The following is a 13405-nucleotide window of genomic DNA, read 5'->3' as shown; positions in this document are numbered from 1 at the left end:
AATATGGAAGAGATGAGCCCAAAATATTAAATATCCTTCCTAAGAAATATATCGTGCATTGTCTAAACTTAAATATAAAATGTGCATAAGGAAATGGTATAATTATCATTCCAAATAGGAAATGAAAACATTATCTTGGCCTATCCTGAATGTTCTCATGGAGTTACAGAGTACTCAATCTTTTTTTTTTTTTTTCCAGAGTACTAAATCTTCATTTGAGTTTTGTTCTTCAGGAAGAAAAATTACAATGTGAGAGAATTCTTCTTTAGATCCTTTGTGAAACAAGGTAAAATATAATTAAATAATAAGAGTTTACACACATAAAATTTACAGGATGAATCAACATGTAAATAAATATACAGGCACATGTCATAAAACGAATAATTTCTTAACTATAAAATTCCAAGTCCTTGACAGGATTTAGTACAAGCATCATAATAACTTTTGTTAACTAGGTAACTCCCTAAAATTAATATTTTAATTATTGATTAAATCTTCTTTTATCATTTCTCTTATGGACATGTCAAGACATACAACACTGAGGAAAACTGCTAGTCCAATATGCATGAAGAAAGTGGGCAGGTTGGAAGGAAAAGAACGTGCCTAAGCCTCAGGTAGAAAGAGCATATATTAGCTGGGTAGATTTAAAGGAAATCACCTAAGTTCTTTCCTGCAAATAACAAAGACATATGATGTAAGTTAATCAACAATTTAAAAACTAACTCAAACTCCCTGATTCTTCACTCTCAGAATCTACTATCAGTCTCTGGTCCTACTCTCATGACCTATATGCCTTTTAATAGATTTAGATATTCCAGCACCTCAAGACAAGTGAAGGGCTTGAGAGCTTCACTGAAGGATGGCCCCTTGTATATGTGCGCATGACTAATTATGGATCTGTTAGTTACCATTTCTTCTAGACTTAATTTTCTACTGTATTACTGACCTTATTCACATGAAAGACCTTCAATAAATAGTAAATCTGGAGACAGATCTCTCTAATGAAGAGTTAGTACTCAAACCACTTGATAGTTATTTTAATAAATTTCTGTAATAATCAAGCAAAGCATATTATTATGTGCCACTGGAATTACAAATAAGGATGTTTCACAGTCATGAATGCTGGAATCATATCAAAACGTGAGAAAATAAAAATCATAGAAACTAAAATTTCCAACTTTACTCTTATTGGGGGTAATATATACTTATGACCTATGTGCAAAAATAAATGTTATTCGAAATATACTTGAAAGACACTTCGACATCATTTTACAAATAAACCCACATATACATAAATAAACATGGAAGCAGGAAAAGAAATAATTAGGAATCAAGATTAAATAAGGCAGTCCCTGATTTATAAAAAACCAATAATAAACAATCTATGCAGCCCTTATCCACCTTTTCCATTAGCTGCCATGACAGTCATTGTTAAAAAAAAAAATCTTCCAGCTTTTAGATAATGGCTGTGTTCAGAAGTGCAGGAAAGGGCAAGCTGTGAAAACACACAGAGCTTAGGGAATCTAACCTCAGCACAGCCTGCCTAGAATGATAACCTCCTTGATAAAGAGCACTTTAATACTGACTGGCTTTTTTCACTTTGTTATGTCATTATCTCTCTCCTAAAGATCTACTTACTAAGGACTTTTGGGAGATTAATAAAGATTCTTTTTAAAAAACTGCCCCTATAAGTGTTTGGACACTTAGAACATTTTAGTATGAACAGATTCAACTAAATTGTTCAAACAACTAAAATTAATTGCACTGAGAGATTTGACGCGTAGTCTCTTGTACTTTTGGGTGTTAGAAGACACTGAAACTCCAAGCCTGTGGAGGCGGTACAAACACTGAAAAAGGGAGTTGGGAGAATACTACAGAAATTCAGTTGGCCTGTGGGGGGAAAGGAGAAGAAACTTCCTTTTACTACGCAGGATGACCCTTTTAAGGACCAAGACATAGCCTAATATTGGAATGCTCTATTGCTCCTAAGATGTGGTTAACTTTGACAGGTTACCCTGCAAATCTATTGCCCTTTCATACATAACATTTCTAATGTGGAAAACTATGTCCTGGATAATAGATAACCTTCTTCCATATGGTCTTTGGAGTACTATCCATTTTGTTGTATCCATAGAAACAACCTCTATTAGAATATAAACAAAGGTAAATATCTAAATATAAAGAAGTAAGTTTACCTCTTTAACAGAACAAATTTCCTTGTAATTTAGTGATAACACTGAATGACTTTCATTTTGCAGTATTTGGAAGGCCCCTGCTTATCAGATGACACTTCCCTCTGTAACATATATTTGATATTTTTAGGCATGCTGGAAATATTCTTTCAAAGTCAATGTATTAGGTAAAGACCAGCTTTGCTAAATGACAACTATAAACAATTCCTTTTTAAGTTCAAGAAATTTCATGGCATATTTCCAGAGTTGTTAATAATTTTTTAAAGCCTAGCAGAGTTGTTCATGTGCTTTGTAAAAACTGTCATGTGCTTATAAGCATCACAAAATATTGGATCTTATAAGAATCTAAACTTGTTATGATGGCCTGATGACAGTTTTTATTAAGAATTTGATGAATTATCTTAATAGACAAGTTTTTCAAATGTGTCAACATTTTGAATGATTTATAATGATTTCAAAAGGACTTAAAATACTTACTCTTTAAAATTAAGCACCTTTACTATTTCCAATACATACTGATGACATGCTTTTCTTCCCAAAGGTAATTTTTTACTTTGTATTTAATCTTTAAATACTAAGCAATTAAAAAATAAAGTGTTAATACACAAGTTAGATTTTTAATGTAATTTCATACTAAAATAAGGAGCTATGAGGCTTTTATAAAAATGATATACACAATATCAAGTCGTTACAAATTTCATTAAACTTGTGATTAAAAATATGGACACTTCCAGAAAAATCCAATGTAAAAGAAATCTATCATATGAAGTGAATTATTAAACATGATTTTAACGGTTTAATGTGTAAAAATATTTGTCTCAGGAAAAAAAAAAAGAGCTTGGTTGAACGTTATAGTCCAAGGTTCATATTGAACCCAAAGCATGAGGAAGATTAAGTGATTCTCCGAGCACCAGTGAGAAGTGTGCAGAAGATGGAGGTCACTCTTTGAAAGAAGATCTCTACGACCTGTGTAAATAGGAGCCCCACAAACACTTCCAACAAGCATAGGTCAGAATAGGGTCATGGCTCCAGGCCCTCTGAACCACTGTTCGCCAAGAGGAGTGTGCTCACCGCGTTAATCTCTCGTCCTTCAGTTCCAGGTCTGCCACAGTGATGAGCTGATCCAGCTTGAATTTAGTGTCAATAATTTCTGCGTCTCGAGGAGAGTATGTGCCACCTTCTTTCTGCTTCTGTCGAATTCTAAAATAAGTGTAGTAAAGTCCAAAAAGGAAATACCATAGAAAGCATATAAAATTAAGTTTCCTTTTCTTTTTAAGTAAAGATATCAGTCAAATAATTTCTTTGTTGGGGTCACATCTCTGAATATGGCGCAAATTTATAGGTACTCAACTTCTTTTTCCTGTTTTAATTCCATAAAACCTAATTCTAACTATATTCCTTTAAGATGTTGCTTTGTCGAAGTTTCAAATTTTAATGAGAATCAGTTGATCAAGGCCTGGGCCACTGGCAAATCTAAACTATCAGGCAAATAAAATTGAAGCTGTGAGCTTGTTTTTCCTCCCGATAGCTGTCTCTAGATTTGTCATAAAGAGAAAGTATGCCGAAGTGGAACCAGCTCATTGTTATCAGCACCAATGGTAAAAGACAATGTTCCATTGTTTTATATACATGAGATATTTCTACATTCTTGAAAATGTATAGAAATATGTTTTGAATTGTCTCATAGGCTTTTTATAAAAATATTGTACAGCATATAATGTTATCTTTATTTATATTCAGAAAACTCAAGTTCAAAAATAAAAATCACATGAATCTGAGAATCAAATCCAAGTCCTTTCATTTTTAAGCCATTTATATGCTTATTTTTCTATGACATAGTATGGTAATTACAAAGTGATATTAGCTATTCTATCTTTTACATTTCAAACATTTATTATGTAATATGAATTATGTGTTAAGGATGGAAAAGAAAGTATAAAATATGGTTCCTATCCAAGAACATTACAGTTTAGTTGAGAAGCAAGATCTAAGTGTAGAAAAAGCAATAAAAAGAAAAAAAATCCAAATTCTAATTCATAGGACAACTACTAGTATTGACAGGAAGTAAAAAATAAAGCAAGATCTGATTTGAGGGTTCCAGAACGAGAAGGAGGAGGAAGCACATTTCTGACTGACTGTATAAAAGCAGAGTTGTAGAAAAGCCTAAGGAACGTTCAGGTGAGAAGAGACCCATTTGGCCAAAGAGAAGTGTGTCAGGAGGTTGTAGGGAATAAGGGGGGAGAATTTCTTGCCCACATAAGGAGTTCATCCTGTAAGGAGATGAAAAGTCAGAAAAGATTTTAGAGCAAGGAACAATATGAATATGGCCAAAGCATGCCCTTCAGGGACAAGGAAGATATCTTACACAATCTATCCCTAAAAGTGCCTAGAATAATGACTTTCTCTCACTATCTCCAGGTGGAATCTGAGAACAGTATGCAGCATAAGAAAAATATTTGTTTCAACAGCTCTTCATATTATCCATCACAATGATGATTTAAGAGATTCAAGGTGAAAGAGATGATACATGGCATACAGAATACAGGACCACCTTCTTCAGATAAAATAAAAACAGCTTACCGAGCTACTTAGGAAATTAGTGTCGTGGTTACCTTTGCAAATATAAGGTCCCTTTAACTCAGAAATCTACCCTATGAAGCCAGATTTTAGGACCACAACTAAGATTTCCCCTGAGGCCCTGTAAACAGGAAGGGAATTAGGAGGCTGATACTGGGAATTTAAAGGGACCCTTGGAAAATGAAGTACAGACTTCGTAAAGTAAACAGGGAGAAGGGTCCCACCATGTAAGGAAGTTGGACATCTTCAAAGTGTTGTCCTGATTGTAAAAATGATCTCTTCTGTATAAACTTTAAGATTTAGACCTGATTAAAATATTTTTCATTAAACCTATCAGAGTTTTAAATTATCTTTTAAAGTGAAGAAATCCCAGAAAACCTTCTGCTTTTGTGTTATCACTTTATTATCTCTCAGTTTTAAACCTCATTGGGGAGTGTATGTGCTATGGTGAGTGCTGTGAATTGTGCAAGACTGTTGAATCACAGATTTGTACCTCTGAAACAAATAATACAATATATGTTTAAAGAAGAAGAAGAAGAAGAAGAAGAAGAAGAAGAAGATAGCAGGAGGGGAAGAATGAAGGGGGGGGAATTGGAGGGGGAGACGAACCATGAGAAATGATAGACTGTGAAAAACAAACTGAAGGTTCTAGAGGAGAGGGGGGTGGGGGGATGGGTTAGCCTGGTGATGGGTATTAAAGAGGGCACATTCTGCATGGAGCACTGGGTGTTATACACAGACAATGAATCATGGAACACTACATCAAAAACTAATGATGTAATGTATGGTGATTAACATAATAAAATTAAAAACAAAACAAAACAAAACAAACCTGCTCTTCTTTGCCCTGCTCTGTGATATTGGAGCTAGACTCTATACTTCCCTTTGTCGGCTGCTGGGATGCTCAGCTTTGTCAATAGAGGATACCACAGGGACCTTCAAGGCCAGAGGGACAGGGAGATACGTCCCTGGTGTGTTCCAGTGCTGCGTGATTATTATTCATGTGGAAGTCCAGCAGCCCACCTGGATGAGTGCTAGCTGCCTCCAAAGTGGACGCTCTTCCCATTGGTAAAGGATTCCAGTAGCTCAGCACCCCCACACTATTCAGCAAGATGGGCTGTTTCTACAGACCAATTCCAGCCTGCCTATCCTCGATTAATGATGACTAACTTCTACAGAACAGCTCCAGCCCCTTCCCTATGTCATCTTCGTTACCTGCTGATAGGTGACCGGCTGCATGTGCCTGTGGTAGACATTCCATGTCAAACTTTTGGAGTGAGACTTCTTCTGGTTCTTAGTTCCTTTATTGTCCATTCTTCCTCAGCCTTGAGAGAGCAGCTGTTTTGTTGTACTTGCTACTTCTGGACCCTTTAGAGTTCTTTAACCCCTTATAGTTGTTAACTATTTCTACTAGCTAGCAATTTTTTAATTAAATACTCCCCATTCAAGCGACTATTATTGTGGCTTCTGTCTCCTGATTGGACAATGACTGAATAATGTCCATAAAGCATCTTAGGAAAGTGGGTATAAATAAATCTTACCTTGCAAATGCAAAAATAGCTGTCCCAAGAAGAATGATCGAAAGGATACACAAAGTGACTGAGAGAATAATTTCTACAGTTCTTTCAGAAAGTCCTTCACCTGAAGAGGACACAGAACATTATTATTGATTATTATTATGAAATACCATTTGGGTCTCAAAACACAGAAAAATATTTTCTTGGAATGTTTCTCAAGAATGCTAAGAAAGTGGACATACATGTTTGTTCCCCTCCTTCTCCTAGATCTTGTAAATCGGGGCTCCGCCCTTGGACCTCTTCTTCTTGCCCTCCACCTTAGTGAGCCCATGCAGTCTCGTGGTGTTAATTTTCATCTTTAGGATGATGACTACTTAATTGCTATCTATTGAACTCCAGACGTGAACATCCACTTGCCTACTAAATATCTTTATTTAGAACTGTAATTAAAATTTCAAAATCATATCCAAAGCTGAACTCCTATAATTCCTTCCATTCAACTGCATCTTTCTACCTCTTAGTTAATAACAACTTCATTGATCTAGTTGCTCAGTCCAAAAACTCTGCAGTAATATTTGACACTCTTTCTCTCAGAGAACACATCCACAATCTCCTAGGAAATCTTGTTGCCTCTATCTTCAAGATACACATATTTTTCTTTAAAAGAAACTAGGGAAACTAGGAGAGATAGTAATTCCAAAGTATGATTAGAAAACAAAAGGAATTTGGGACATCTGGAGGAGCCAGAGAGCTAAGAAGCTATCAAAGGCTAATGGTATGGAAAGAAGAAAGGATCATCTTGCAGAAGTTCCTACTGGTCAAAGAGGGAACAACTTAAATTTTATGATGAATAAAAACTGAAATTGGTGGAAATATATTCAATATATAAAAATCCACAACTTCTAGTATTATTCAATGAAAGAGATATAAAAAAATATACAAACTTTTAATTTGTAAGCACTGGTTATAGCCAGACTGCCATTTTCTTATTTTAAAAATCTGTAATTAAAGGGAAAAAATTAAGCATTTTTTCCTAGCTTTCTCATATGAACTGTATTTTATGAATTAAAAAAATAGTCTTACTCAAGGCAATAAAGCACTTCTTTAGAGGAGAGTTCCATTTAATAAGTGTGGAAGGAATAATACAGTTAGAAATTAGTTTTTCACTCCTAATAAAATAATTGATTTAGGTAACAATCATAAATCTATCCTCAATGATTAAGAGGAAGGTTGATAGGGAATCGGATATCAACAGGACACTAGACTATCATCCTACAGATTATTTGCTAGTAATAACAAGGGGGGAAAAAACCAACTTTCCAATGAAGGTTCATGCTGTTACGACAACTAAAACTCACTGATCAATTTTAACATCATTGAAATGTGACAACCAGATGTTATATGCCTCCTGATGAGAGGTGTTTTAATCTAGGCAGCAACACCTGCAAAATATCTTTGCTGAAAATGAATATTCAAACCTTTAGATCTTATTTCTAATTTATAAGAAGTAGAAGAAGGAGGAAAAAAATTAAATCACACCAAGAGAAAGCAATCAAACAGATTCAGAATATGGGACCTCCTATAGAACAACTCATGTGTTTGCCCTAATGAATCTATGGCATAGGGGGAAAAAAGGGGAAGAAAAAAGACAGTAAGAGACACAACAATAAAAATAATCTATGAACCTCTTATTGGGGTCCTGGTTCAGACATACTATGAAGAAAAAAAAACCAGAAGATGATTTGAAAATGTATAGAGTATTATATAATATTAAGGATTTATCATTAATTTTATCTAACTGTGACAATAGAAATGTTCTTACTAGAGAAACATACTAAATAGTGGAATATAATGCTTTGTGTGATTTACTTTAAAATACTTCAGAAATAAAAGAACACATACATAAATAAAACAAATGTAACACAATGTTAAAAATTATTACACTTAATTAGTAAGTATTTGGGGGTTCATTATACTATTCAAAACTTTGTATATGCTGTATTCATTTTTCATCCCGTCTGCTGCCAGGATCCTGAGCCAGGCCACCACCCTGCTTTGCATGAATTATTGTATAGACATCTAACAAGTCTTCTTGTAGTCACCCTTGTCCTTTTTAAAATATTACCTTTCTACTTAAAATCCTCCTCATCTCTCACAGGGAAAAGCCAAAGTCCTTCCAATGGCCTCTGGTCCCTCATTAACTCTCTGACTCCCTGTTATCTCTCTGACTTCCCCTTCAATTTCCACCTTCCTCACTCCGCTGGAGCCAGACTGGCCTCCCTGTTGCTCTTGGAACATACCAGGTCATGGGGCATTTGCACAAGCTTTTCCCTGTGCTTGGAAAGGTATTTCTCTTGTGTATCTATCTGAGTAGCCACTTCATAACCTTCAAGGGTTTGCTCAAATATCACCTTCTCAATGAAGCCCAAACGGACCAAATATATGTGTCCCTCCAAAATTCTTATGTTGACGCCCTAGCCTCTCAGTGTGACTGTATTTGGAATTAGGAAGTAACTAACATTAAATGAGGTCATAAGGGCTGGGCCCCAATCCAATAGACTTAGTGTTCTTATAACAAGAGACACCAGAAAGCTAGCTCTCTCCCTCTGTGCACATGTACTGAGGAGAGGTCCTATGAGAACACAGCAAGAAGGAGGCCTTCTGCCAGCCAGGAAGAGAGCCCTCACCACAGAACTAACTTACTGGAACTTGGTTCTTAGATTTCTAGCATCCAGGACTGTGAGCAAAATTTCTGTTTAAGCCACACAGCCTATATGGTAATTTGTTATGCTAGACTAAGCACACTAAGACATCATCCTATTTAAAATCAAAAGCTCCAACTTCCTCACTTCTGCCTTCCCCCTTCTACATCCTCTGCACTCCGTTCTACTTTTTCCCTCCATTGCTCTTATCAGATTTTAATATATCTTATAATAAATTTATTTATGATCCTCATTGTTCATTGTCTGTCCAGAATGTAAAGACAGGAGTCTTCATTTTATTCAAAACTGTATTCCCAGTTCTGAGAATAATACCAGATACATAATAAATACTCAATAAATATTTGCTAAATTTGCTAATGAATATAAATGTTGGTTTTGAAATATATACTAAAAATTTTCAGGTTGAAGATCAAGCATTGAAACAAATAAGAAATGCAAGATATTTATCATTTACTTAGAAACAACTATTATAGTTGTAACCATTTTTAAGTTATATGAGTTATAATTTATAATTTTACTGTAAAAAGTACAAAAGTTAAGTGACAAAATAAAATAGGTTAACTACCTGTATAACATGCAAGAATTAGTGTTTTATCTTTTTTCCCTGGGTTGGTGCTTATGAAATGTTAACAATAGGAAAGGGTTCCTATGGCTATTTTGCCTGGTAGATTCGAATGAATACTGAATCTTAAAAATAGTTGCCAGAGTTTCATGGTTATCTAGATCTCCAGCTAAGTTTAGGAGACTATAAAGCAGCAAGTAGCTCATACAGTATTTTAGATACCCCTTTTTAAAATATATTAACATGTGAATGGCTTGTTTTATGAATTTTCACAGGCTGACTCTAATTGGATGTGCATGGGAAAGGAAATACATGAAGATGAATAAAGAATCCTCTTTATCAGGTAATACTGGATCACCGGACCTTAGAACCCAGTGGGGGAAAAAAATGGTTTCATAGACCACAAAAAAAATGTTTCAGATTAGATTATCATTTCAAACACTAGCCAAGTGAAGTGAGGAAATGACATACAATGTATTAATAAACAGTATGTAATCCTTTGGGGTACATGTATTACAAATGTACTAGTAGGAAAGGACAAAGTGTACCATGACTGTCCAGTACAAATTCTGATTCACTGTCATGCATATACCCACAGAGCATTACCATCCAAAATGAAGTCACTTCTCCAAATCCTTCCATAGAAAATGGAATTCTTTCACTTGATAATATAAACATAATTCTCTCTGTAATAAGCAGAAGTCATTTCCTGACTAGACTTAAAGTCCTAAGAAAGGTCACATTAAATTATGTTTTATTTGCATAATAAAATGTACTGCTGTAATTAAGCAAACATAATTTTAAAGCACTAAATTTCAAAGTGTTTTTTGATTGAAATCTGATTTAAGCCAGTTTTATAACTCTAAGAAGAAGCTGAATTAAATGAGTTATAAAGCTCATAGGACATATCTGGCTCTTGATATAGATGTATGTCATGTGAAAGATCTAATATTATTATTAATCTTAAAAGAAAACAACTTGTTATAACAGAACTTAAGTATAAGGATCTCTTCTTCTCTTTTGGACAGTACTATTCATCCAGATATTCAAGTACTGAACAAAGAATTTATTAAAAGTCACTCAATTTCATAACTGAAGAAATGTAAGTTAAAACACACTAGGGGCACCTGGGTGGCTCATCAGTTAAGCATCTGTCTGTGGCTCTGGTCCTGGGGTCCTGGGATGGAGCCCTGCATTGGCCTTCTTACTCAGCGGGGAGCCTGCTTCTCCTTCTCCCTCTGTCCTCTCCCTACTGGTGTTCTCTCTCTCTCAAATAAATAAAATCCTTAAAAATAAATAAAATAAATAAAATAAAATAAAATAAAATACCCTAGACATATTATTTTCATGCATCAGTTTGGCAAAATATTAAAAGTAGACAATAAACAGTGGTTTCCAGGGTGTAAGGAAACACTTATTCATTGCTAAGAAAAAAAAAAAAACCAAAAAGGAATGTGCAAAAGTAAAGCATACTCATGTCTGAATGCTAATCTCCAAAAGCTAAGAGGAAATGATGATAAGAAAACAGCTGGAAGTAATTAAAAATGTTGGGAAGAGAAAAAGGTACAGCAAGGATAGGAAGTCTGTGGGAGCAGAAAACTCATCAAGAGCAGTGCAACTGCAACCGACTCGGACACTTAGTGACTTCCAGGCAATGCGTACAGCAGTTACTAGCACAGCACTGGCTTGAGTCAGGCTGCCTGGATCTAAAAGCTGCTGCTGCCCTGTCCTAGCTCTGTAACCTCGGGCAAGTTGCTAAAAGACCCATCCTTCCGATTTCTTACCAATAAATTGAGGACACCTATAAATAGGGGGTTATGTTAATAGGGTTGTGAAGAATATGTGGGGTTATATATAAAAATATTCATAAAAGCCTTGGCACATGAATAATTCTCTTTATTGGGACGCCTGGGTGGCTCAGTCGGTTAAGCATCTGCCTTCGGCTCAGGTCATGATCCCAGAACCCTGCAATCGAGTCCCGCATTGGGGGGGAGGGTCCCTGCTCAGATTCTCCCTCTGCCTGCCACTCCCCCTGCTTGTGTTACCTCTCTCGCTGTGTCTCTCTCTGACAAATAAAATCTTTGGAAAAAAATAATAATTATCTTTATTAATAAACATTTCATATTTATTTGTCATTCATTCATCTGATTTAATCTTCCAGTTAACTTATGAGGTAGGCATTATTATTTTCATTTTGGAAATAAGATTTCAGAAATTAATTTGTTAAAGTAACAAACCTAAGGCCACATAAATTCAATATATACCCATACTGCCTGAAATATGCCTGTCTGACTGCAAAGTTTATGAGGTTCAGCACCACATTACCACTGCCTCGTTAACATCATAAAACTTTCCTCATTCATCTGGTGTCTTGGGGGCAAATGATCCTTTTGCTGCAAAAAAAAAAAAAAAAATACATAGCGACTCCCGATTTCTGTTTCTAAATGAGCATATTGGAACTTCTCATTGTTAGCACAGTAATTAAATGAGAAGTGTTATGACAAAAGAAAACAATCACAGAGTGCCTTTGCCATGGGGTTTAAGATTTCATCTTGTTCAGCTTTAATGAAGCCCGGTAAGGTGTAGAAAGCAGTGTCTGATTTTCAAATCACAGGAATCCTCTATAATTAAACCTTATAATCAAAACATTGCCTACGAGCAGTTTCCATAAACTGATGTGCCCAGAGAGGATTTTTAAAAAGAGTTTAAGAAGGATTCTCATGAGTTTTGATAGTAAAAATGTTAATGCTCATTCTGAGTGAAAACAAAATCAAATAAGTTGTAGGTATTTCTTTGGGATTAAAATAATGGCATATGTCATTTCCCCTGTTTATTCCTACAGGTCATGAAGATTTCCCTAAGTGCAAACTCCTCTTCCACACACTCATCCTTATTCAGCAAAGCCCTGCCTGGCCCCTTCTCACTTGTGCTTTTGTTAACCCTTTTCAATAAACTTAAACCTTTTAGTTGATTAGTCTATGGTGATTCTTTTGCCCCTAATTTTAACTTCAAAATAATAGTATCCATAAGAGGCCCAACCACTATCAAAATGGTCTGTCTTAGAAATGTACACTCTATACTAACTTAAAAAGACAGCCTTGCAAACGCTCTTAAATCCTGAAGATTTTACTTAGCTTGGAGCTCACTGCCTGTGCTATGCTAAATACCAGTGAAGGAATGTATATCCACAGGTGGTTTGAGGACCTAGATGGGCTCTTCACTTCTTTCACTGAAGTCTGAGATCACATACACACATAAGTTCTCAGCAGGCTTGTGAGGAATGTTGGGAGCCTCTAGCCTGTTGCAAATGGTATCATCTATCCTAATACATGACATATTTGAGATAAACAAGGACTCAAACAACCATTGTAATATTCTGATGATGCCAGGGTAATTACATCAATGCATTTTACTATATGGTTGCTCCCATTCTCACAGCCATGAGACCATTCTTGCCGCTGACTAATGTAGAAATAATCAAGTTTTTTTTCCTTTTTGAATTCTATTACTTCTTCCTTGGCAATGTTTGTTTTTCTCCACCCCCCCCCAAAACTTGTATGACTCCATGGTCTTTTATTAATGTCAAATCATGGACCAGGGCCATTTCTGGAGTGTACTCTTTGGTTCCTGACCCATCAAACTGAATCTGATATCCACAGAACCATAAGATCCAAATCTCCAGGTAAAATGTGAGGACAGAAATTGATGGTAGTAAATCCATTAACCAGCTAGATGACTGGGCTACTTTTCCAGACGTTGAGGAATTCTGCTCCAATGGTCCATTCCATAGTCCAAAGGTGCACATCTCATTTCATCACAACTCAGGGTGGCACT

The 13405-nt window shown here is 35.5% G+C and overlaps 1 protein-coding gene across 1 annotated transcript in view; it reads right to left on the bottom strand.

Moving 5' to 3' along the window:
- The window catches only part of PTPRQ (protein tyrosine phosphatase receptor type Q), a 188802-nt gene that overhangs the window by 35181 nt on the left and 140216 nt on the right, over window positions 1-13405 (bottom strand). The window contains exons 34-35 of the mRNA XM_028105499.2: window positions 6311-6410; window positions 3264-3392 (exon numbers count right to left, since the gene is read on the bottom strand). Of these exons, the coding sequence (XP_027961300.2) occupies window positions 3264-3392; window positions 6311-6410 (229 nt within the window). The remainder of the gene's footprint in view (window positions 1-3263; window positions 3393-6310; window positions 6411-13405) is intronic.

The sequence above is a fragment of the Eumetopias jubatus genome, unplaced genomic scaffold (genome assembly GCF_037043125.1).
Source record: "Eumetopias jubatus isolate StellerSeaLion01/CBP00866 unplaced genomic scaffold, mEumJub1_p1.0 scaffold_8, whole genome shotgun sequence".
In the NCBI taxonomy this organism is placed as follows: Eukaryota; Metazoa; Chordata; class Mammalia; order Carnivora; family Otariidae; genus Eumetopias; species Eumetopias jubatus.
Note: the sequence above shows the minus strand (reverse complement) of the source record. Positions and strands in the feature narration are given on the sequence as shown.